This window comes from Oreochromis niloticus, linkage group LG17 (genome assembly GCF_001858045.2).
Source record: "Oreochromis niloticus isolate F11D_XX linkage group LG17, O_niloticus_UMD_NMBU, whole genome shotgun sequence".
NCBI classification, from domain to species: domain Eukaryota; kingdom Metazoa; phylum Chordata; class Actinopteri; order Cichliformes; family Cichlidae; genus Oreochromis; species Oreochromis niloticus.
Window position 1 is genome coordinate 33,243,610 of NC_031981.2, and position 22,176 is coordinate 33,265,785.

Here is a 22,176-nt window from a genome sequence, read left to right on the forward strand (position 1 = left end):
AGAGCTGATCATAATATCTCATGGATATTAAGTCAAGATGAACACACTGAAAATTTTGAATTCAAAACTGATGGTCACAGTGTCTCAGGTGAAAATATAATAAGTGTCATCTAATGTTTAACTATACGGCATTGCCCTAATTGCCAGCTTCTCCTATTCAGTCATCGTCTCTGTCCTCTCTGTCATCAGTTTCACCTCCTTCTGTGTCATGAGGTAGGCTTTGCCTCGTCTCTGTGTGCTGAGACAATAGGCAGGTCAGTGTTATTATAGCGAGGAGGCAGGAGGGTGTGCAAGTTAATTATTTTGGAACGTGGAAGGGAAGGATCCAGTGAGTTGCACTGTCGGACGGCTTCACTTTCATGCTTGAGGCGGCGGCAGCACCTGCCATAATTTCCCAGGTGGCCTCTCCCTCTCTTTTATCCAACTCTCTCTACCTGTCTGCCTTGCTCGTTCTTTCAGTCTGGCAGAAAGCAAGTGACCTGTCATTAAAGGACACACTAACACAACGTGCAAATTTAAGAGCTGTGCAAAAGAAAATCAACATTCAAAAGCTTTTATATATATGAGCGAATATTAGGAGGTCACCTAGACCTCTACTTCAGAGACAATGAAGTCTAGTGTCTTGCTGCATGTTCTTTTAGTTGCTATGAGCTCAGTGTCATTCACAGACTGCAACATGCACACATGAAAACAAAATCAAATGCCACCAAAGTTCACCACTTTCTTTTTGCCTATCGCTGTGTTTATTGTGATTGAATCTACAATCCACCATATGTAACTGTAGAAGACTAACATGAGTTTTGTGACACTATTGTACCACACTTCAGGTCTGAATAACACATTTATCAGTAAAAATGAGATTCATCCAAAGAACCAAGGAAAAAAGAATCTCCCTATTGAACTTTCTTTGTAGAAAGGCCATCCAAACACATTAGATATCAGTGGAAAGTAGGGTAGCTCAAATAAGTCACAAGATATAGACCAAAAACAAATATCAATTAAAGATGATATAATGAATAGGCTGGTTCTCAGGAGGATATATGCATAACCCAAGGATGAGCTTACAAAATTGAGCATTCCCCATGTCATGTCTATACAGTAATGGCGTTTTTCCACTGGTACCTACTCAGGTCGGCTCGGCACGGTGCGACAACACTTTTAAGGTTTTCTATTAGGTTGTAGTACCTGGTACTAGGTACCTACTTGGCTGTGGTTCCAAGCAATCGGAGGCGATCTGTAAATGTGACGTCAACAGACCACACGCCACTGATTGGCTAGTCAGTTGCATCACTCGATGAGTCATGAGAGCGTCTCCTTCACGAAAAATGAAAATCGCCATTTTTAAAAACGAAGAAAATGGCTGCACAAAAACAGCACCGTGTGTCCCGAGTCTGACCAAAAGCCACAGACTGAGCAGCCGATATAACATCACCTCGACGTCCTCCTTTCTTGTGGTGTACATGCTGCATACCAATGACGTCACAGGACGTTCAACCGTGTTGCTATAATGACCCCACACACATTAGGTGATCCAAGTCGAGTCACGTCAGGCCAATCCAAGTAGGTACTAGTGGAAAAGGGCTTTAAGCTGACTTATTCCATGGGGCAGGGTTTATGAAAGAGTGACTCTATGCAGTCCTGTGAGAAATTAAGCACACCCAGTGATTCAGTAGCTTCTAGAACCACCTGACTTTACATTTAGAATCAGCCTTTACATTGTTCACGCTCTTTAAAGTGTTGCTTTAGTTCATTGAGGTTTGCGGGAATTCGTTCACGGACAGCTCTCTTGAGATCTTTCCACAGCATTCCAAGTGGGTTGAGGTCTGGTCTTTGGACCATTGCAACACCTTGATTCTTTTCTTTTTCAGCCATTCTGTTATAGATTGGCTGCTGTGTTTGAGATCATTGTACTGTTTCATGATCCAATTTAGCACCAATCTTTAGGATTTCAGGGAGGTGGCCTCACATTTGACTCTTGAATACTTTGGTATACAGAGGAGTTCATGAACAGTTTGCATGTAGGAAGTGATAAGAGTGATTTTTAAAGATGAGTGTGTTACTCAAATATTTGGGTTTATTTTTCTCTCTCAGCCACTGTATTTAAATACATTTCCTATTAATTGCATTGTCATTTCCTGTAATCTCCGTTGTGTGAACAGAAACTGCAAACAAGCAAAAGCTTTAACACAGCAAACACCAGCATGTGATTTTATTTGTCAGTTGCATTCTTCCGTTCAATTAGTGACCTTTGCACTTGGCTGGGTACAATTGATTAGTGGTCAATATTGTTTTGCTCACAGATATGATATTGTGGAGCTGAAATTGCTAGTTTGTGTCTTTTGCTCATGTTTGGAAAGATCCATTTAAAAAAACAATTGTATTTTCATGTTAATGTTTTCCTCTTTCACTTAAATTAGTGGGTTTTTTTGTTGCTTTTAAGGAAGTCTTAAACTGTAATACTGTGTGTAGTATAGTGTGGCATCAAACGCAGGCTTAAGACTTTGATTAAAGACTTTATTTGGCGAAACTTTCAGGTCTGAATTTGGCATCAGAAAGGCAGTCAGTCAGACAAACAGATCTGCTGAGGCAGGAGGAAAGTAAGGCAACAGAAACGGGCAAAATTAGGAACACAGTGATGACAAAATGGACCTCAAAGACCTTTGAGTTGTTTTAGGAGAAAAATCACATGTGTAATTTCAGACTAGCTGTCACGCTTCATCGTACGCATAATACCATGGTCCAGTCACACCTACAGCAAATGAAAAGCAGCAGTTTCAGATAGATATTTAAATGCATCTAAGTTTGGTTTGTCAAAAATGTCTACAATGGAGAAAGTCATAGGCGCTAGAAGAAGAACGGCAAATAAAGAGAAGCTGCCGTCTCCATGACCAAAGCATGCGTAACAAAAGTCATCTTAGAGCTGATACAGCATAACTTAACTGGTGTTTTGTGAGTTAAATAGCTGTGTGGTAACAGTATAACGTGAGGGTGTAACAATTTGCCGACTTGGCAGAAGTGAGACGGAATATAAAGCTTGCCTTTTTTTTGCAGATGATAATTACAGTAATAAAGTGTGATTCATGCAGATGTTCTTTGGGGATGATACCCGCAGAGCTGTCGTTTTCAAACATTCTCCGTGGGGTTCCATTTTCTCGTTGTGACTCAAATTAATTATCCAGGAAATTATTTATTTATTTCTCTTGTTTTTTAAGACCACAGAAATTGGTTAAATTTGTATTTCGACCGAACCCATCTTCCATTGTCTCAATTTTTTTGTGCGTGTGTGCGGCAGCTTTACAGAGCCAGAAATATTTTTCTTTCAAAATTCCACAGAGAAGTCTTTAGAAGTCATTTTACCTGCCTTTGTTTCTCTTTATAGATCTGCTTTTGTGCGTTGCCCTTGCATTTCAATAAAGTGCCTCAGAGGAAATGAGCTCAGAGTTTGCCCATCAAGTTCAGCACGACGCTCTGCATCCCTCAATAGAGTCCTGACTGCCTTTTTTTCCCCCCTTCGCCTTCCTTTTTGTGTACCTCCCTTTCCTGCATTCTGTCATCAGCTGAGAGATGTGGCACTAGCCACTGGCAATATTTTTAATTCCCAATGTGTCGTCTACTAAACAACAATTTAGAGGGCCCCGTTGGAAGAAAGTGGCAATTTCCTATGAAAGCGCTGGTGTTGCGCTGTATTTCTTCCCCTCATGGCACTGCCAGACACATAGTCTAGACTGTGCTAATGGTTCCACATTTAACAACCGTGTTCTCCTGCTCCTTCACACCGGATAGAGTTAGAGGAAAAATAGAGAGAGGGAACACGAGGGAGAGAGATTTTCAGTGGAAATTTTCAGCATCACCTACAAGAAAATATATGTGAGCTAAACCCGCAGGAGAAATCTACCCGCCCTTATTCACATTTTCATTTGCAGAAAAAAATAAAATAGTTCAGCTGGGAATTTAAGAGGTTTGCACAGAACTGAGTGCAAGACTTTTGAATTCTAATAGGCATGTTGTCATGCTTTCAAACACATGGCTCACAAATTCACATCTGGAGAAACTTTGTTGCCATGGGTGTGTATAGCTGCAGTGCATCCTGATTGTCGGCGGGGGGGGGGTTGGTGTTGGTTATCTATCCCCATAGGCTTTTCAGATCTTTACTTTGGACTTGTGGCTGTTTTGGTATTGTCATAGGTTCACAGTTTTGTTTTGTTTTTGTCACTGCATGACCCCCCAGCCCCCCTTGTTTTCCTGTGTTATTGGCATCCCGCTTCTTTCTCCTTTCTCTGCACCTGCTCTCTCATTAGTTTTTTTCCCCCTCTTCTTTCCCTTGACTTTGATCTTTCTCTCTCCAACATTCTCCCTCCACTCCTTACATCAGGGCTGCAATAATTGGAGATCAGCGTTCCAATGAAAGGCACTAATCAACACTAACCTTCATTTAGAATGTAATCTGATATTAACTGCATACGCCCTTTCCCTAAATTGGATTTCACATCTGAAGGACAATGGCCGGTGAAGTTGGCGATACATACTTAGCTGGGCTGGCTTTTCCCACTGCTTCCAAACTCTACATCATTTACGTTCCACACCAAAGGGTCAACCAACTCAACCAAACTTGAGTTGATAGGTAAACAAAATATGTGAAAGGAGACATCTGTTATTTTGGATCCATCCAAACTTTTAACGTTTAATTGTTACTAGCTACTAGCAGTACCCCAGAACGCCGCTTGAAACTGTCATGAAATCATAGACGGTATAAAACATGGATGGAGCTTACAGGTTAGAAAAATTAAGCCAATATTGAAGTGCCTTTAACTTGGTTTCTATCCAAAGACCACAAGATGGCAATAGCTGTGGCAAAGAGACTTCCGGAAAATAACTTTATTTCTTGACCTCTGTAAGTACTTTTCTGCTGAGTTTATGGCCTCAGTCACTGATTTGGGGCCAAAGAAGAAAAAAAAAAGTATTTTGTAAATCTTGGTCATACTATGTCTGAGAATAGGGGATTATATAATTATGGGATGAAACATAGACTCATTTCTCCCCATCACATCTGGTTTTTGGAAACCAAGATGGCAATGGCGCAAACGCTCATGTAAAGGCTTCAAAATACGGGTCAATTCCTGTGTACTCCTATGCTAAAATCTCCAGTTTATGGTCTCCCTTAGTTAATGACGTTAAATTGTGAAATTAGATGAGCTTTAGTAAAAATTCTAATGTGACGCTCTTGTGTGATTTCTAAATCGAGCTCTGTTGTCTTTCTATTGTCATTTTTACCAAACACAATTCCCCATTGCCATGAAATATCATGCTCCAGTTCTCAATGTGCAGTGTTCTACGTGCTCAAGCATTCACACATACATGGAAAGATATATGAAGGTAACCAAAGATGTACTCAGTCATGCATTAACAAATATATGTAACCGTCCTTATATTTAGAGTACATGCATCCCCTTTTTAACTCGTGCATGTAGTAATTCTGCCTGTTGTACATGCCTAGGCACACTTAATCTGTCTACAAAATAATCCATGTAAGCTAATCATGCCTGATAAAGCATGATTTTCCTCTGTGAGTAATGCAATGCTTTGTAGGCTAATTCAACACCATGACCAAAATTAACTGTCACTGAACCTGAAGTAAGATTTACATGTCATTTGAATCCTTCAGATTCTTTTGCTTATTTTCTGACTTCACAGTTCGCAAATACTGTGCAAGGGAAACTGTGCAAGAGAAAAAGACAAAAAGCAGACTTTTTAAAAACCTGCATCCAGGAACATCTTGTTGGCTGATCTTGTCTTTCAATAAGTAAATATACAGGACAAATTCTGTAGCATTAAACTTCTAAATTTCTGTACGACGTGAAAGAGGGGAGAAAAAAAACTGACCGCAAGGATATAATGCATGCACTGATTCATCCATCCGCCCATACTTTTCCACTTATCCAATTCAGGGTCACAGGGGGGCTGGAGCCTATCCTAGCTACCGTAGACACATGGTACACCATGGACAGGTTGCCAGCCTTTTCATCATAGATTGATCTGAAGTCTATGAAATGCCAGACAAATAGTGAAAAAATGCCATCGCAAATTCCCAGAGCTCAAGCTGACTTATTCAAATGTCTTTTGAAAACAAAAGTCCAAAACCTAATAATATTTAGTTAAAAGTGACGTATGAGACAGAAAACCTCATTTGGGATGTGCAGCCAAAGAATATCTCACTTTTTCCCCATCTTTTTTTCAATAAGCTATCTTCCTGTCAATCTTGCAGTTAATGAACTGACTAATTGTTTTGCCTCTAATAACCACATTAAATATCACTGCTTAGACCTGAGAAGGTATTAGCTGAAAGCCTTAGTCAATGGTTAGGAAACAAAGATAAATGATACCTGCAGTTCAAAGTGTCTGCCCCTTGGAGGCACCTTACGCGCCACTAATGAAAGCATCGTGCGCCTCAGGGAGGAAAAAAAAAATACTGCTGCTTGGAATGAGGTTAATGAGTGTCCACATGATGACACGACCCACTACAAACGATCAAACCATTAGATTTAAAAAGTCCTTACACACCGAATAATTGACTGATCCCTACATCCCAGGTCTTGAATGAATCATTGATGATCTGCGAGGTCTCGCCTTCCTGTCCTTTGTGGACTGCGCTCTTCTCCTCTCACTAAGGTTACAGCTCTAAAACAAAAGTAATTATTCAATACTGTGTCGTGGACTGCTTCTCCAATTCGCTTCTACATTAAGATGTAATTCGGCTTGAAACGCAGCGTGGAGTGGAATTTTACGTTTGTGATTGGGTCTTAATGTGCAGGTCGATCCATTTGTAAACTGTTATCTTGTAAAAATGTTTCCAGCGTAAATGAGTGAGTGACCAAAGATTTATTTATTTATTTCTTATCTGTGTAAATTTGGCCCTCCAGTCACAAGAAGCCCCATTCCAATCCAATTCCAGCTCGATGCCTTTCTCTTTCTTTCTAGTAGCTTCCTCTAATTGCCTCGATTCCAGTTTGTCCTCATATTGATGTTCTCCAATGTTGTGACCAATATCTGACCGCTTTCCCCCACCTTACATCCCACCTCCCTTCTTTTCTCCCTTCTTTCTTGTCTCGTGTACTTGAAGATAAATATAAAGACATTAGGCTGAGACATTTAAGTGTTTGTGGTGTGGCGTGTACTTAATGGTCTCAAAATATATGGATAAAATTTAATATGACCTTTAAATATACAGACCAAGCCTCCAGTAAGGTGCAGGAACGTGTATTGATTCAAGACATGCTTCGGCCCAGTTTTTATACTACACAGAGTAGCCAAGCAGTAAAGGTTTACTGTTCTCAAGCAGGCAGGCGCCAATTTATGATGCCACCTCACGGGTGAAACTTGATTTTAATGATTCTGTTTCACAGACGATCAACTGTTATGGACCCCCCTGTTGGACTTAATTGATGATCAGTCAAACGCATGCAAGAAATATGTTTATTTTCTCTTTTTTCTCAGCTCTGATGAACATAGTTTGTAGTCCCTTCTGATACTTGTATTGTGTCCTCGAAAGTTAAAAAAGACCAGGAAAAATGAAGTGACACATGTTGCACAATAAAAAGCAAGTGGCTACAAAGTACCTAATGCCTTTCATATGGCACACACTTTTTTTTCTTTTTTGCTTTGTACTGCTTGTTTGCTGACTCAATTGACATTCAAAGCATTGCCGAGTATCTGGGCATTCATAATATCCCACCAATGTAGTGAGACATGTCATGTTTCTTCTGTGTTTTTTGCATAAAAAGACATTAAAACGGGGTACCTCATCAATCAGTGCTGTGCCGTCTGCGGCGTACCTTAAAGCATTTTAAATTCATGCAGCTACAATGCTTCGTGTCGATACAGGGTAAATCATCTACAAGCCTCCGTTCCTCCTCATTTATCATGTGCCATATTACCACATACTCTCCCAAGTGGCTTTTGTTTTGACGTTGTGTCTCATTGTGATGGACAGTGACTTAAGGATGGCTTCTATTACCTGGCCTCACACACGCAACTCGTAATAAATAATTATCTTAGCATTAGCCTGCGGGGCTTGGGGACTTCTACATCAATCAACTACGAGGCTCGCCTCGATGCAAAGCATGGAGCTGTATAGTGGACGTGGTGCCACGCCACAATGCTCCAATCCCTCCCTCCTTGTGAAGGGAAATTAAGAAGGTAGTTAATCAAAAGTTCATTAGCATACAGCTCCTTGCTCCGTCCACCCCTATACCCTCCTCATAATAGACACTTAGACGGGCCATGTGAGGAGAATAACAAGTGTGTACTACTTCTGGTTGTGGAACTTGTTTGAATTAAAAGACTGCATCGTGTTCTGCGTGCCAAATGAGTTTTCTGACCCCAGGATGAGCAAAACCTATTTCATATCCAGAATGTACAAAATACTAAACCAACACATTAAAAATGTTTAAGGGTATTTTTTTCCCCTTAAAATATGCAGTAGATTTTTTGTAGTTAGAATAAAGTTGACACTGAATGCATTTCTTCCAATCATCAAAATCCTAGTCATCTAGTGATGACCTAATAAGTCAAACATTCATTGAATATTTTCTCATGTGATAATATGCTTCCTACCAATAAATTCACAAAGCTAGAGTTGCTGTGTAAATATTTTTTTCCTCTTGGAGCCAGCTATCTTGTCCCGGTTCACTTTCACACTGCAGCACAAGCTTCTATTAATGCAATCTGCACAGTAAGCCGCAGAGGTCACTCATAAATTTAGTTTGGCTTGCAACATTTAGCTACTGCATCCCTTCACAGGCTGTATTGCTAACACTGAGCAGTGAATTTTTAATGTATTCTATGCACACAAGACTGTTAAGGAATCTAACTGGGTACACTGTTTTTTCCTCATCATAATTTCCTGTTTTCTCATAGTACCTGCTATTCTCTAATAGCGCTCCCATATTAAGGAAATCAGGCTGACGCTCTCAAAGTAAAATTACCCCTTACCCGGAGTCAGTCTGTGAATAAATATATAAATGGGTTTACGGTGTGAATAGAGAGACTCAAGGCTGAATCTGTTGAGCCTTGCGTGCTTTGTTTGTGTCACAGAAATGAAAGTTGAGGGAAAGGCTCTGACCTGGTCATCCAGCCAATTTGCGCTTGTTTGTTTCCTTTACACTGATGTATCCTGTTATATTCACTAAGAGTACATGCTTGTTTCCCAACCCGTTTTTACACTTATTCGATAATGCCTACACCCACCAGGGAGCTGCTGTATTGAACCCTCAGTGTCTTACTGCTCATCACCAAGCAGCTCCACTGGAGCATGGCTAGTATCAGTGCCTCGCCTATTATTTGCTCTAAGCCTTGGCAATAAGCAAAGGTATCTGGGAGCTAACGGCCAAGTGTTTATATCTGTGCCACAGCAGTTTCACAGCTCTTGAAATATTCATTTAGTACAAAGTCTTGAGAATGGTGTATTCACTTACAAGCCTTTGACTGGCAGCTGAGGCGATGATTCACAGCTGTTTGGTGTACATGCGCTCTCCACAAACACTGCATTTGTAGTTTACAGTTATGTGCATCTTTATTTGCATTGGGATGATTTTATGGTTTTGTGTACATCTTTTTCCTGAGAAGGTGGGAGCAGGAGTCAGATATTGCTCTCTGCATGTAACACGATCCGAGTCTACAGTATCTCTCCCTCAGGAAGTCCTGCACTTCTCTTTAGTGCCTGCTTTACCACTTTGTCCACCTTGTCAGCATTTAGTGAGAGAAGGAACAAGGAGAGATGGAGAGAGGGCAAATTTGTGCTTAACACCAACTTTTGAAAGACTGGGGAAAGCAACTTTAACTGCGACTTCATTATCAACACCATCTGGACTAGCAAAGTAAAAAAAAAAACAACAACAAAAAAAACGCCCTAGATTAAAAAATACATGAGACGATGTTTTGTTTTCCTTTTGATTACATGCTGATCAGATTGTTCCACACTCGTGTTTCCTTGTCCTGTAGTTGAGGCATTCCAGAAATGCAGACTTGATAGAGCAGCTCTCATCGGCATGTTTTTGTTTTGTTTTTTCTTAGCCTGTATAGGCACAGCAACCTATGTTGATCATGCCAATTGCTCCATGTGCTACCCGCTTCAGCTTAGTCCACACAAACTCCTGTTGCTTCCACATGCTGTGTAAAACAGATTTTTTTAGCTTGCACAAACCAATTTTGTCTGGGAATGGGCTGCACAGTAACTGAGGCAGCAAATAGAGAGACCTTATGTAGAAGCTGTTGGTGGGGCTGAAACTGTTATTGTGGTCTATCAAATTCTAATAGAGAGCGGATGAATTGACTTTTTAATAGTTATAGGTTACTGTTTGATTGTACATTAGCAGGAATCGTACTTCTTTGTATTTATGGAAAATGATTACCCTTGGGGTGAGAATCCTCTAATTCGTTTTGTCATAATCAGCGTTAGCTCTTTTTTTTCCCTCTTGCTCATCTGTATTCAGTCTCGTGATTGGCAGCTTATCCGTGAGTCGACCATTCTGACTCGCAGGGGCCAGAAATGGTCAGTCAGACAAATTACATCCTTTTAACCCAACTGTCAGTCAGACACTTGGTGGACTGAAGCCCTTAGGGGATGTTTCTGTGTTAGGCTTTATATGAAACTGAGGAAGTCTCCCACAGTACGTGCACACTAATACACACACACACACACACACACACGCACACACACACACGCACACGCTCTTAGAAAAGCTAGATAATGTGAAGGACTGGAACACTACTATCTGTATAGTACCATATCTCTGAGGCACACATTTAGATTGCTGAGACAATTAACATATTAAGACACCTCCACACAACCCACATCACATTCACACCTTCACATCGTCCAGAAGAGCTGCGTTCTTTGCATCAAAGGCACAAGAACATGGGCACGTGCGCTCACCCGCACGCAGTCTTATTGTACACGCAGACCATTCAGTCCCTTTTGGCAGTAATAGCTATACTGCGCTGATATGGCGCTTGCTCGTTGGGTCTTTTAAAGCGGATTTGTAGGAGGCTTTTTATTTCTTTAAAGGAAAGGAGAAACCTCATTTAGGGGATGACGGTTTCAAAAGATGCTCGCACAAGAGCTCGATATTCAGCGAGAGGAAGAAAAATGGAGGCGAGAAGAAAGTGGCAATCCAAAAGATCCAGCCTGGCACCAGGGCCCAAGTCTAACCCTAAACCCAGTTTTAGAGAAGACTGAAAATTCAAGTGGATGACTTCAAAGGTGATCACATCAACCAAAAGTGCACAGCTGGAGAAGATTCTTGCAGTCCCTCTTGGCTAAACTAGTCCCAACGTCCCACCACCAGGGGCAGTGTTTGAATGTCAGAGTGTTGTTAAAAAAAAAAAAATCAAAACAAGGAGGAGGAATATGAGAAGAATAAAATGGAGAGTGAAGCCGGAATGGGCGAATCCCATAGGTACTATTGATCTGCGGCTGCAACAAACATAGGCTTGTTGCCAGCGAGCATGCTGGTGGTCAGATGTGTATAATTGATGGAGTTGAGTTTGACACAGTGCTGTAATGTAATCTGGGGCTCGAGTCTCTGTGGCGTTAGAGTGGGAGTGAGAGACATTAAAGAGAGAGGCAAGGGGAAAATGAGGCAGGGTGAGGGTGTATAGTGGTTTGCAGGAAAAAGGGATTTGCTGCGGGGACTGTGGGCTGTGTAAATTTGATGTATTAGAACGGTGTATTTCCCTCCTCCCCCCTCTAGCAACCTCATGGGTTACACATGCAGGAACAATGGCCTTGACTACTGTAATAGGCTTTTACCTAGAGGGACTAGTTTCTCAGTCACACACAGTGTGTACAGGAGTGTGTTTCACTGTCTGCGATGTGCAGCTTCCCACTTCTTTTGCTTTCTCTGATTTATACTCAAAATAACAACCAGTATTGTATTCTATACACCGAGTGTAATTTTTCATGGCAGTTTGTTGCGATATATGTCTGAGTTTAAGCTAAGAGGTGAATTAGTGGCATTTTGGAAAGATGTTGTGTAGCTCCATTTATAAATAATTTGGAAATGAGCTGTGGGGTCTTGACTTGGGCTTTTTAACATTTATTTTGACACATTGTTGTCTAGCGCTTAAGGCTAAATATTCATGGAAAAACGAGCCCTGGTTGAAACTGTTGTTCACACACTTTTTTCTTGTTTGGTTTCCTTCTGTTTCTTCATTTGTTTGTTTGTGTACATCGTTTTCCACCCAGCTCTGTGTCTTGCGTGACAGTGTTCCCACTCCTTTGTTCCACTGTAGCTGTGTGTCTAATTTAATTGCAGACCTTTGAAGGGGGATCGATTTGAGCGAGAAGATAACTAAGTTATCAAACTGCTTCATTGACTGGCTCTCCTTTCTCTCTCCATCTTTTTGCCTCCTTCCCTTTCTTGTCCCATCTTACTCTCCCTGACTTCATTCTCTCCCCCCTTTTTACGCCAATTTTCTTCAACTCATTTCTCTTCTTCCCACCCCCCACCCTCTGCCTTTTCTCCTTTGCTGTCTTTCACCCTTGCCCTGCAACCACAGGCCGACAGACCTGTCCTCCGGAGAAGTTTGATTGCGGAGGGGCTGCCAGCAAATGTGTTTCATTGTCATGGCGATGCGACGGAGAGAGGGACTGTGAGAACGGGGCAGATGAGGAGCAGTGCGCCGCGGGTAAGTTTGTGGTGGTAATGGTGAAGGAAGGAGCACATGGTTACAATACTCGGCACACTTTTCATGTTACAGTGCAGTCAGTCTGTTGTACTCCAGTTGGGAATAATGTAACATGTAACCCCAATTCCCCAAAAGTGGGGACACTGTGTAAAACATAAATATAAACTGAATGCAGTTATTTGCAAATTGCATAAACGTGTATTTTATTTATAATAGAACACATCAAATGTACAATTCTAAGAAAAATATTGTCTCTTTTTGACTTTGATGTCTCAAAAAAGTTGGGGCAGGGCCGTGGTTTCCACTGTGTAGCATCTGTTGTTCTTTTAACAACTGTCTGTAAACATCTGGGAACTGAGGAGAGCAGCTGCTGGACTTGTAGAAGAAAATTGCTGTCCCTATCTTGTCTCATATAAGATTCTGGCTGCTCAACAGTCCTGAATCTTTCTTGTGATGTTTTTCTTTTTGCAGTGCTCCCAATGTTTTTCGTCGGTGAAAGTCTGGACTACACTTAGGCCAGTTCAGCATCCAGATGTTGTAATAGACGCAGGGTGCAGTTCAGTATAGTCTTGCTGAAACAGGCATTCATGAAAAAGACATCATCTTGATGGAAACATATGTTGCTCTAAAACCTGTATGTATACCTGTATCCATGGTTCCTTTCCAGATTTGTAATCTGCCAAATCTGTAGGGCTGATAACAAGCCCGACTGTCCGTCTCCTCTTTACCCCAGAGTGTGCGGCATCCATCTTTTAGCCATCTTTAGTCATTTTACCATAGTTCATTTTAAATGAGATGGCAGCATTTATGCACGCTTTCATGTTCACATGTGGCATCTTCTTTGTCTGATAGAGCTTTAACCTGCATTTGTGAATGGCATGGTAAACTGTGTATACAGACAGTGTTCCTGAGTCCATGCACTGGTTGCCATGACAGAATCATGCCTGTTTTTCACGCAGTGCTAGAGATCACAGGCATCTAATATTGACTTTCAGCCTTTATATTATAAACCGTAAATGATAAGATACCCAAAGTCTTTGAAATTTTATGTCGAGGAACATTATTCTGAAATCGTTCCACAGATTGCAGATTGTTGAATTTCTGCCCATCATCACTTCAAAGCATCCTAACGCTTTTGGAATTTACTGCTAAATTTCTTGTCATCTACTTTACAATCATGATGAAAATCAAGCCCAAGTCTGTCTCTTCAGAAAGCACGCACTTGTTTGTTCAGCAATGCCCTCACATGTTTTTAGCAATTATGCATACATCGACTGCTGTCACACTTTGTAGCATACATCCTCCCAGCTGATATCAAAGCTGTAGGAAAAAGGGGTATTGATTTTCATCAGCATAAACATCTGGCCTGCAGCATTATTGATTTTAAGCCTGAAACAAACACATGCACCCACAGCATATTTTTTTAAAGAATATAGATTGCATGTACAGTTTGCCCTTTATGTTCTGAATTTCTCTAATATCTCTAATGTAATGTTGGTGCCTTTGTCCGAATGAAAAATGGCTTTTTTACTGTCACAGTCATTATGTTTTAATGGAGACAAGGTGGGGACATTTTAGCCAGTTTTTGTATACAAGAGCCCAAAGCAGAGTGAGTATGTACCAAGTGTCCTCACTAGGAAACTACAAGATTATCTGCGTGATGCATTTCAGATTATTTCCATAATGCTGGCATTGTCCTTCAGAAACTTTGACATCCATATATTCTCATGCTGAAGATGAGACACAAAGATGTGCAGACTCCCCAATTTGGCAGTCAGCAAAACTCTACAAATGCCTCCTCATGTATTATTATTGATACAGTGTTGCTGTTAGCTGTAACATGCTGCCTTCAAACCATGGATATTGGCTCACCACATAAGTCACGGGGGCATCTGCACACTGCGAGTGCATCACAGTTAAAAGTATCAGTTTGCAGCTATTGTTTCCTTCCACAGAGGGATCCTGTGGTTTGCACCAGCATGGATCTCTTTCTCCTTAATGTCTCTTCTGCGAACTCTCTTCTTTGATTTCGTTGTGTTCTGTCCGCATCTTCATTTTTTGTTGATGCTTTATTACATAAATTCAAATACTCTGTGAATTCTGTGAACAAGAAGGACTGCAGGGTCGCTTTAGAGCAAGTGTGAATTTAAATGGGAATTCTTGTCTTTATCACACTTAACTGTTGTATTATGAGAAACAGATTGCATCGTAAGGTGATAAACTCTGATCTGTTATTGCACAGCATATTGCAAAATGTTTAAAATCGTAACAATATCGTATCATGAGTGAAGTATTGTGAAAATACCATGTTGTGGGGCATCTGCTGATTTCCACCGCTCTATTGTCTATATAGAAAAAAAAGCTTTCACACATCAGCTGCGTGCTAATGCAGAATTTTTTAATGTAAACACATGAAATCTGGAGTTTGTTACAATCTTGCCACATTTTAAAAGTTGTGATCGCTGTTTTTTGTTTTTTGCATGGTTAGAAGGATGGCTTAACTCATCTTCTTTCCCACACCTTGCTTCTAGTCTTTTCTGTGTTTCTCCCAGTTTATCTGTTTGTATTGTGTGTGTGTGTGTTTTAGGCTGATGGTATCACAGAGAGATCTCTTTAGGAGTCGATGACCACAACCTAATGAAAACAGCAGGCGCTGTTGATTTAGTCATGTAACCCAAGCTGCACTGTTCACATACTGTCTGTATCTGGTGTATAAGTTTTCTTCCCATGCTTGCTTAGCACCTGTAATTTTCCATTGTATTTTTGTGTATTGATAGACTCCATTGCCTTTCATCTGCCTGGCCTGGCCAACTCTTCATCACCTTTTTCAGTGGAAAAATAAAGTGGTTAATACGCCTGTGAAAAAAAAAAAATCATAGGGCCCTTGATGGTAATTGATTTACTGTCTGAAGTGGTTTGATTATATAGGTAGGTGTTATAGACGTTCTGCTGTAATAATAACCTGCAGAGATCAGCCTTTGATGAATATTAAAAAGTTGACCAGACATTTAGAGATCACACATAAAAGCTGACTTAAAGCCCAACAGCACAATGGATCCATTAACGCTAGTCTTTATTTTCATGAAAACTTGACGCTTTTTCCAAAACACAAAATTTCACAAAACACTTCAGAGTATCTAAAATTCAAATTTCATATCCGTCAGTTAAGCACAGAGTCCAGATATCACCTTATTACAGATGTGGATGATGAATTAAATAAGTGGAGAAACACAAAAACTCTACAGTGTTTAAAAGCACCACCTTGCAGTTTTACGCCTCCACCAGCCTCTGAAGGTACAGTTTACTTGCAGGTCTGCCGAGATTTGACATTTGAAATATTTTTTTTTAAATACAAAATGTCAGCTCTACATCATATTATGTGTGAAGTCACTAAAGAGGATTCATTGTTGGTTAAAGTATTAAAAGAGCTGTAGTCACAAAGACTGCTCATCTTACATGACTGTTTACATCTGTGTCACTTTAGTCACAGTGTGGTAGTAGCAGCAAAGCAGGTATTGTTTTTACATTCTGAGTCTGTGTGCGTCATCGTGGGAATGCATGTTCCTGAATACACCTTCTCTACAAACACTCTTTTCCATTCATCTGAGGACATGTGATCATACCTGTTTCATGTCTAAATAAGCACCCTCATTACTTTGTCACGAAAGCTGTGATGGAAATATTTGCAGGTCATATCTAGCAATACTCATGTGTCACTTTCAGTGTGGCACAAGGTTGAAGTTTGCATTTGCTCCTATAACACACACGGACACATACACACACACATACACACACCTTTGTGTGTTTATGGAGTCAGTCATATAACATTTCTGAAGAGGGCTTCTGTCTGTGAGTAGACTTTACAGAATGTAGATAATGTAATGTTACTGTAGCTTAATGCTGGTTTAGTCCATGCAGGGGTCGAAGTGGGATTTGGCGGGTGGGAGAACCCTAAGATGGAGCGTAGTAGTGTAATGTGGGGAAAAGTATCGCTTAGAAATACTTCAGACAGTAACTTGTTTTGTGAGTGACAGAAGGGATTTCTTCGTATGTGCAGGCTGTGACCAGCGCTGCTTCTCGGAAAATCACTGCTCTTGGGAGATTTAACCAGCTAAATTCAGTAAGATATAAGCAAATGACTCAATAGCTGATTTTCTAAACTTCATAAAGCTTGTAGGAAATATAGAATTGAGCAAGTGAATTTAATCAGCAACATCAGCATATATGTAAATTGATGTCTGCTACCCTTGATGTTAACTAACTTTGACCATGAACACCACAGCCGCTCTGCAGCAGTGCAACATCACTGTAGTTCACAACAAACTAACCAGTTTAGACTACACTGAACTGCACAGTAGTTTCATGTAAACTGTGAATAAAACAGAACTGGTATACTCACAGTTTGTTGATTTAAAAACTCTAAAATGAATTAGGACATACATATAAGATTTAAATTTCATTTGCAGAGCAGTTATTAAAATAATCTCTCATCTGCCCTCTCTATTTCTTACATCTTTTTCCATCGTGCATTTAGTTTTTTTTCCCCTCCCTGGGAAATGCACTGTTCATTCATCTAGCAGACACATTTTGTGACAGACTTCACAGAAACCGTTTGTGTGTTTGATGTTTGTGGAGCTACATTTAAAATTACCCACCACAAAAAAACTACTAGTCCATTTCTGTGCACTCTTCGTCTGTAGCACTGGCTAGATGCTATTAAGTACAGCGACCACAACTTTATTTACATCTGCCCCTTGAATGCATCACAGGTATAAGAGAGGGGGAAAAGCGATGTGTTGTGGGTGTCATTATTTACTTATTATTAAGCGAGTATCTCAATACTGTCACTGGTGCTGCACCACAAGAAAAAATATAAAAGTATATGCATGTGTCAGCCCATCTCCTTCTCATCCTTTAAACAGATAAAGATAAAACATTTGCAAAGACTAATGAGACCAGCACTCCCTTTGGGTATCTGATAACCTAATTTTTTCCCACTCTTCCATTTGTTGTTCTTGGAAAAGTAATCTTTAATTGATGTACCAGACACAGCTGGAACATCAAATGAGTGTTTGCCACACAAACAATGAAGTTCAGTTACATGATAAACATTTGGAAGCAGAATAACGGACCAATAGCCCACCCTGACTTTCTCACAATGTCATGATTGTGGCAGCGTACTCATCAAGATCTTTGGTAAAACTATAGAAATGGCTGCACAGAGAGAGCACTGTACCACCCACAAACAACAAATTAGTTCATCAGTGGTCTGAAAACATAGTTCCTTTATGAAATCTGTTACTTTCATCCATCCCCTATCCTTACCGCTGCCGTCATCACCTTCCTGCACCTTTGATCTCCCATCTCTCTTCCCTCCCTCCGTCAGCAGCTACAGTTGTACAGCTAATGTTAATTTGGGCCACTAATTGAGCATATCCAAATGTTGAATAAAACATGGATCCAGGAAGAGAGGATCTCTGTTACATTAAGAGGAGGCCTCTGAAGAAAGTTTATGAGCCTTTAATTTATGTTAATGTGAAATCGCATGTGTTTAGGCACACATCTGCTGCGAGCTGTGTTTGCATGCCTCATAGTGTGCGGATGCTAAAACATTTTTTTTTCAACAGTGATAGAGTATTTTCAAGATGGATGAACTCCCTTTTTTCTGATTTCTGTTTTATTAGGTGAAGAATTCAACCAAAAAATGCCAGAAAAGTGTGCTTTACCAGCTCTACTTATAATTTTAATAAATTGAGTTGTTCTCTAGAGCTCTAGATACAAGGGGCTCATTCCAACCTAACAATAACATGATTCATATACCATGTATAGTCAACAATACCCAAATGAAAACAGAATTATGAATAACATATGATATTTATGCTAATAGAGGCAGTTCAATCTTACACACTGGTCCTAATTTCCTCGTACAACAATAAACTGACATCTTGAATTCTTCAACATATCAATTGAATGACTGAATGTGCTTCTGTCGTTTCTACCTGGAGAAACTAGAAAGTCGATTTTTTTTTTAACATCTTTTTTTTTTCTTAATCCATCTTGCTTGCTACATCCTCTTCCTCTCTGTTACTTTCTTCTAAGTCTTCTAACCCTTCTGTAGAAGCAGCACAACTGTATCAGAGTCAGCCAGGCTACTTTATCTTTACAGCAATAAAAATGCTGCATTCATGCCTATGTATGTATTCAAACAAACAAACAAAAAAAGATTACAGTTACATAACTCTAACATAAGCCTTTTCATACAGACACCCTAACCCACACCAAGTCTATTGAGAATGATAAGCTTGTCCGGCTGGGCCTGTCCACACTCTTATTCTTGATTGTTCTGTATTGTTGTCATTTAAAATTGTCAAGAAGTAAGTCTATGTCGAAGTAGGCTATGCTGATCATCATCATCAAAATGTGCAGAGGAGGTCAGGAGAGAGGTACAGTGAGTGCCTCTAGCCATCTCTAAAACATGGCGAAGGCTCTGTCGTGGTTTTGGGCTTCATTTTAGCCAGGGATGTTGGTGCTCTTGTCAAATTCGATGGAATTATGACAGCAGAAAAGTACCATTAGGTTTTGATCCACCAGTACTTTTATGGAAAATGTCTAATTGGCAACAGCTTTATTTTTTAGCATAACATTGATCCCAAAGGCAATGCCAATGCAATAAAAGCATACTTGGATAAAGAACACACAATAAAACACCGTCAGTCATGGACTGGCCTCCCCAGAGACCTCAACATTGTTGAAGCAGTATGGGATCATCTTGACAGAGAGGACAAAAAAAGGCAGCCAACATCCAACAAAGAGCGTTATATGTCCTTCATGTAGCCTGAACTATTCCTGAAGACTACTTAAAGAAAGACTCCCAAAGAGATTTCAGACTGTGTTGAAGAATAAAGGTGCTCATACCAATTATTAAAATTCAAGCTCGTTAGAATTGTACAAACTCAGTTCTTTGCCTTGTGATGAAATTTCATGTATGTTTGCACACGTTTCAATAAAGTAGTGCAGCTATTTCCCATTTTCCTTGGAAAAAAACAAAGAAATGAGGGGTGGCTCAAGACTATTCCATAGTACTGCAGTATTCAACTCAGTGACTTCATTGTGCTGAGAGGGCACCTTTGCGACAGTAAGTTACTAGAGCTGCCCGTGTCAGTATTGCCATCAGTGGTAGGTCAGGCGAGTAGGTTGTAGATTTTGTTGTGTAGAAAATCACTCTCCATGTTCTGATGAAGGCAGGAGTTAAATGGCCCTAAACATGTTTTTGTCTTTTGGCCATTTGAAGAAATCTGCATTTGCTTTATTTTTGAACCTTAAAGTTTGCCGCTTGAACATAGCATTGCCACATCTTTGGTGTTTTTAGTTCTCTTCTTCACACTCTGATGTGATGGTTTTATAGTCTCCAGTACCAGTGAGTGAAAGCATCACTATCTATGCCCAGTGCATATGCCTCTTTTTGTCTTTGCTTTAGTTTAATCTCTCTGCAGTGCTAATACTCACTCCAGATATTTCCAGCAGACTGTTTCTCTGTGTGTTGTTCCCCTCTCTGTCCTCATCTGCAGAAAGGGAGAAAGACAGTAGTGTGAAAGCTCCCGCAGGCCCCGAGGACCTGTTGCTCTTTTCACATCAGCCAGTGCTGCTGCGTTACATTACAGCAAGTTGCTGCCGAATCGATGCCCAGGGATATGTTAGATGGTGTTTTATAGCAGGGCAGAGAGGAGCAGAGGGAGAGATTATGTGTATGTGTGTGTTTTTCTGATGGAAAATAAAAAGAAGCAAGTGGGGGAAAAAAAGTTGCACATCTTAATAAACACGTTTATCAGAAAGCTCAGGTGCTTTCTGCACGGAGTAAGTATCCTAATGAAAAACACAGATAAAAACTACACAAATGAAAACATATACCTGCACATCCCCTTTTCCTATACATCTATACACATGCAATATGTAGCTTCTTTATTATAGGAAGCTATGGAAAAAAAACATGGATTCCATTATTTGATAACAGATCAAAGAAGACTAAGAAGACTTCACTGACATAAAAAAAAAAGTCTAGTCATCGTAATACATTTTTCCCTCTTTAATCTTGCTTCTCCCACATTTATACTACAAGAGGTGGCTGCATAGATACAGAGTGCTAGCCGTTGTCTCAGAGTTTCTTCCCATTATGTTCTCCTTCATTTATAATCCTTTGACTGCTCTCACTGTGCGCGTAGGTGTAATGTAATGGAGCGCCAGCACACAAACAGGCTCACTAGGCACCCAGAGGCGGTTGCACTTCAGTTTCGAGCAGACTGTTTTCTTCCATTGATGGTTTTAAAAACATTACTCATTCCTCTTTCACCCCCCAACCCCGGCCAAGCACACACACATGCACCCTCTCAGTATTACTTGGAGATGACAGTGAAGCCTGTTTGTCTGGAAATTGATAAAGGTGCAAACACCGCTTAGCTCGAGTCAGATCTGGGATCTTTTCACTTTACTGCTTTTCCTGCCCAGCGAGCTCTAGACAGCTGAAGGACCCACCACACTTTCCAGGCAAGCAAATGTTTTCAAAGCCCTTTTGCTATTTTTATTTGTAACTTAATGATTTATTTGTCACCTAAATAGCTGGTGCTAAAGTAGTGGTCAGTAATTCGGTAATACATAATTACATTTCTTACAGTCGAAACATAAATGTGATTGTCTTGCTCTACTAAAACCCATTAGCAAAGAATTTAAACCAACATTGAGCCACATTCAGATTATTAAAGCAGTTATAACTTAATAGTTTTTGTCAGACTAACACCAGGCACTAAGTAGAGTCAATGGTTGTCATGTGAGCAGGTATGAGGTGAACAGAGTGGACTCGGCAAACTAAACTCTAAACCTCAGACTTTTTTTGCTGGGGGGAAAAAAGCAATGAAAAGCAAAAAAAAACAAACAAAAAAACCTCAGCAATAACAGCAATAACTATGAATTGACTAACTGACAACAAGCTAACCTGACATTTAGAAAACTTCACCTTCAATGAGGGAGAACGTGTCAACAAACAGAGGACGATGCAGACAATATATACACAAGAGGGTGATTAAGGGAAGTGGACACACCTGGGGAACACAGCTGAAGAGAATCATAACTAACGAGACAAGGGTAACAAAACTGAACATCACACACACGAGAGAGGAGACTATCGAAATAAAACAAGAAGTAAGACACACAGAGATTCAGATTCAGATATGTGAACTCAAAACTGGGACTCGGGGCAAGGCCACTAAGACATGACATACTGGGGATATCCAAACATATTCACGGAGACAGACCCCAGAGACACCAGACACTGAGAAGGAATAATCAAAGGTACACAAACGTGGGGGCACTGATGACAGGACACATAGAGAGACTGGACAAGAAGGGAAACAAACATAAACAAACCAGAAATCAAGACTTATAAATAACAAACTCGGAGGCATTGGAAAATAACATTCAGGAACTAGAACATAAACTATC

General features: G+C 40.3%; 1 protein-coding gene across 8 annotated transcripts in view; it reads left to right on the forward strand.

Annotated features, from left to right (window-relative positions):
* The window catches only part of lrp8 (low density lipoprotein receptor-related protein 8, apolipoprotein e receptor), a 170,775-nt gene that overhangs the window by 89,293 nt on the left and 59,306 nt on the right, over nt 1–22,176 (forward strand). For all 8 annotated transcript variants that reach the window (XM_019346922.2, XM_019346928.2, XM_019346929.2 and 5 more), the window contains exon 4: nt 12,556–12,684. In XM_019346922.2, coding sequence (XP_019202467.1) covers nt 12,556–12,684 — 129 coding nt within the window. The remainder of the gene's footprint in view (nt 1–12,555; nt 12,685–22,176) is intronic.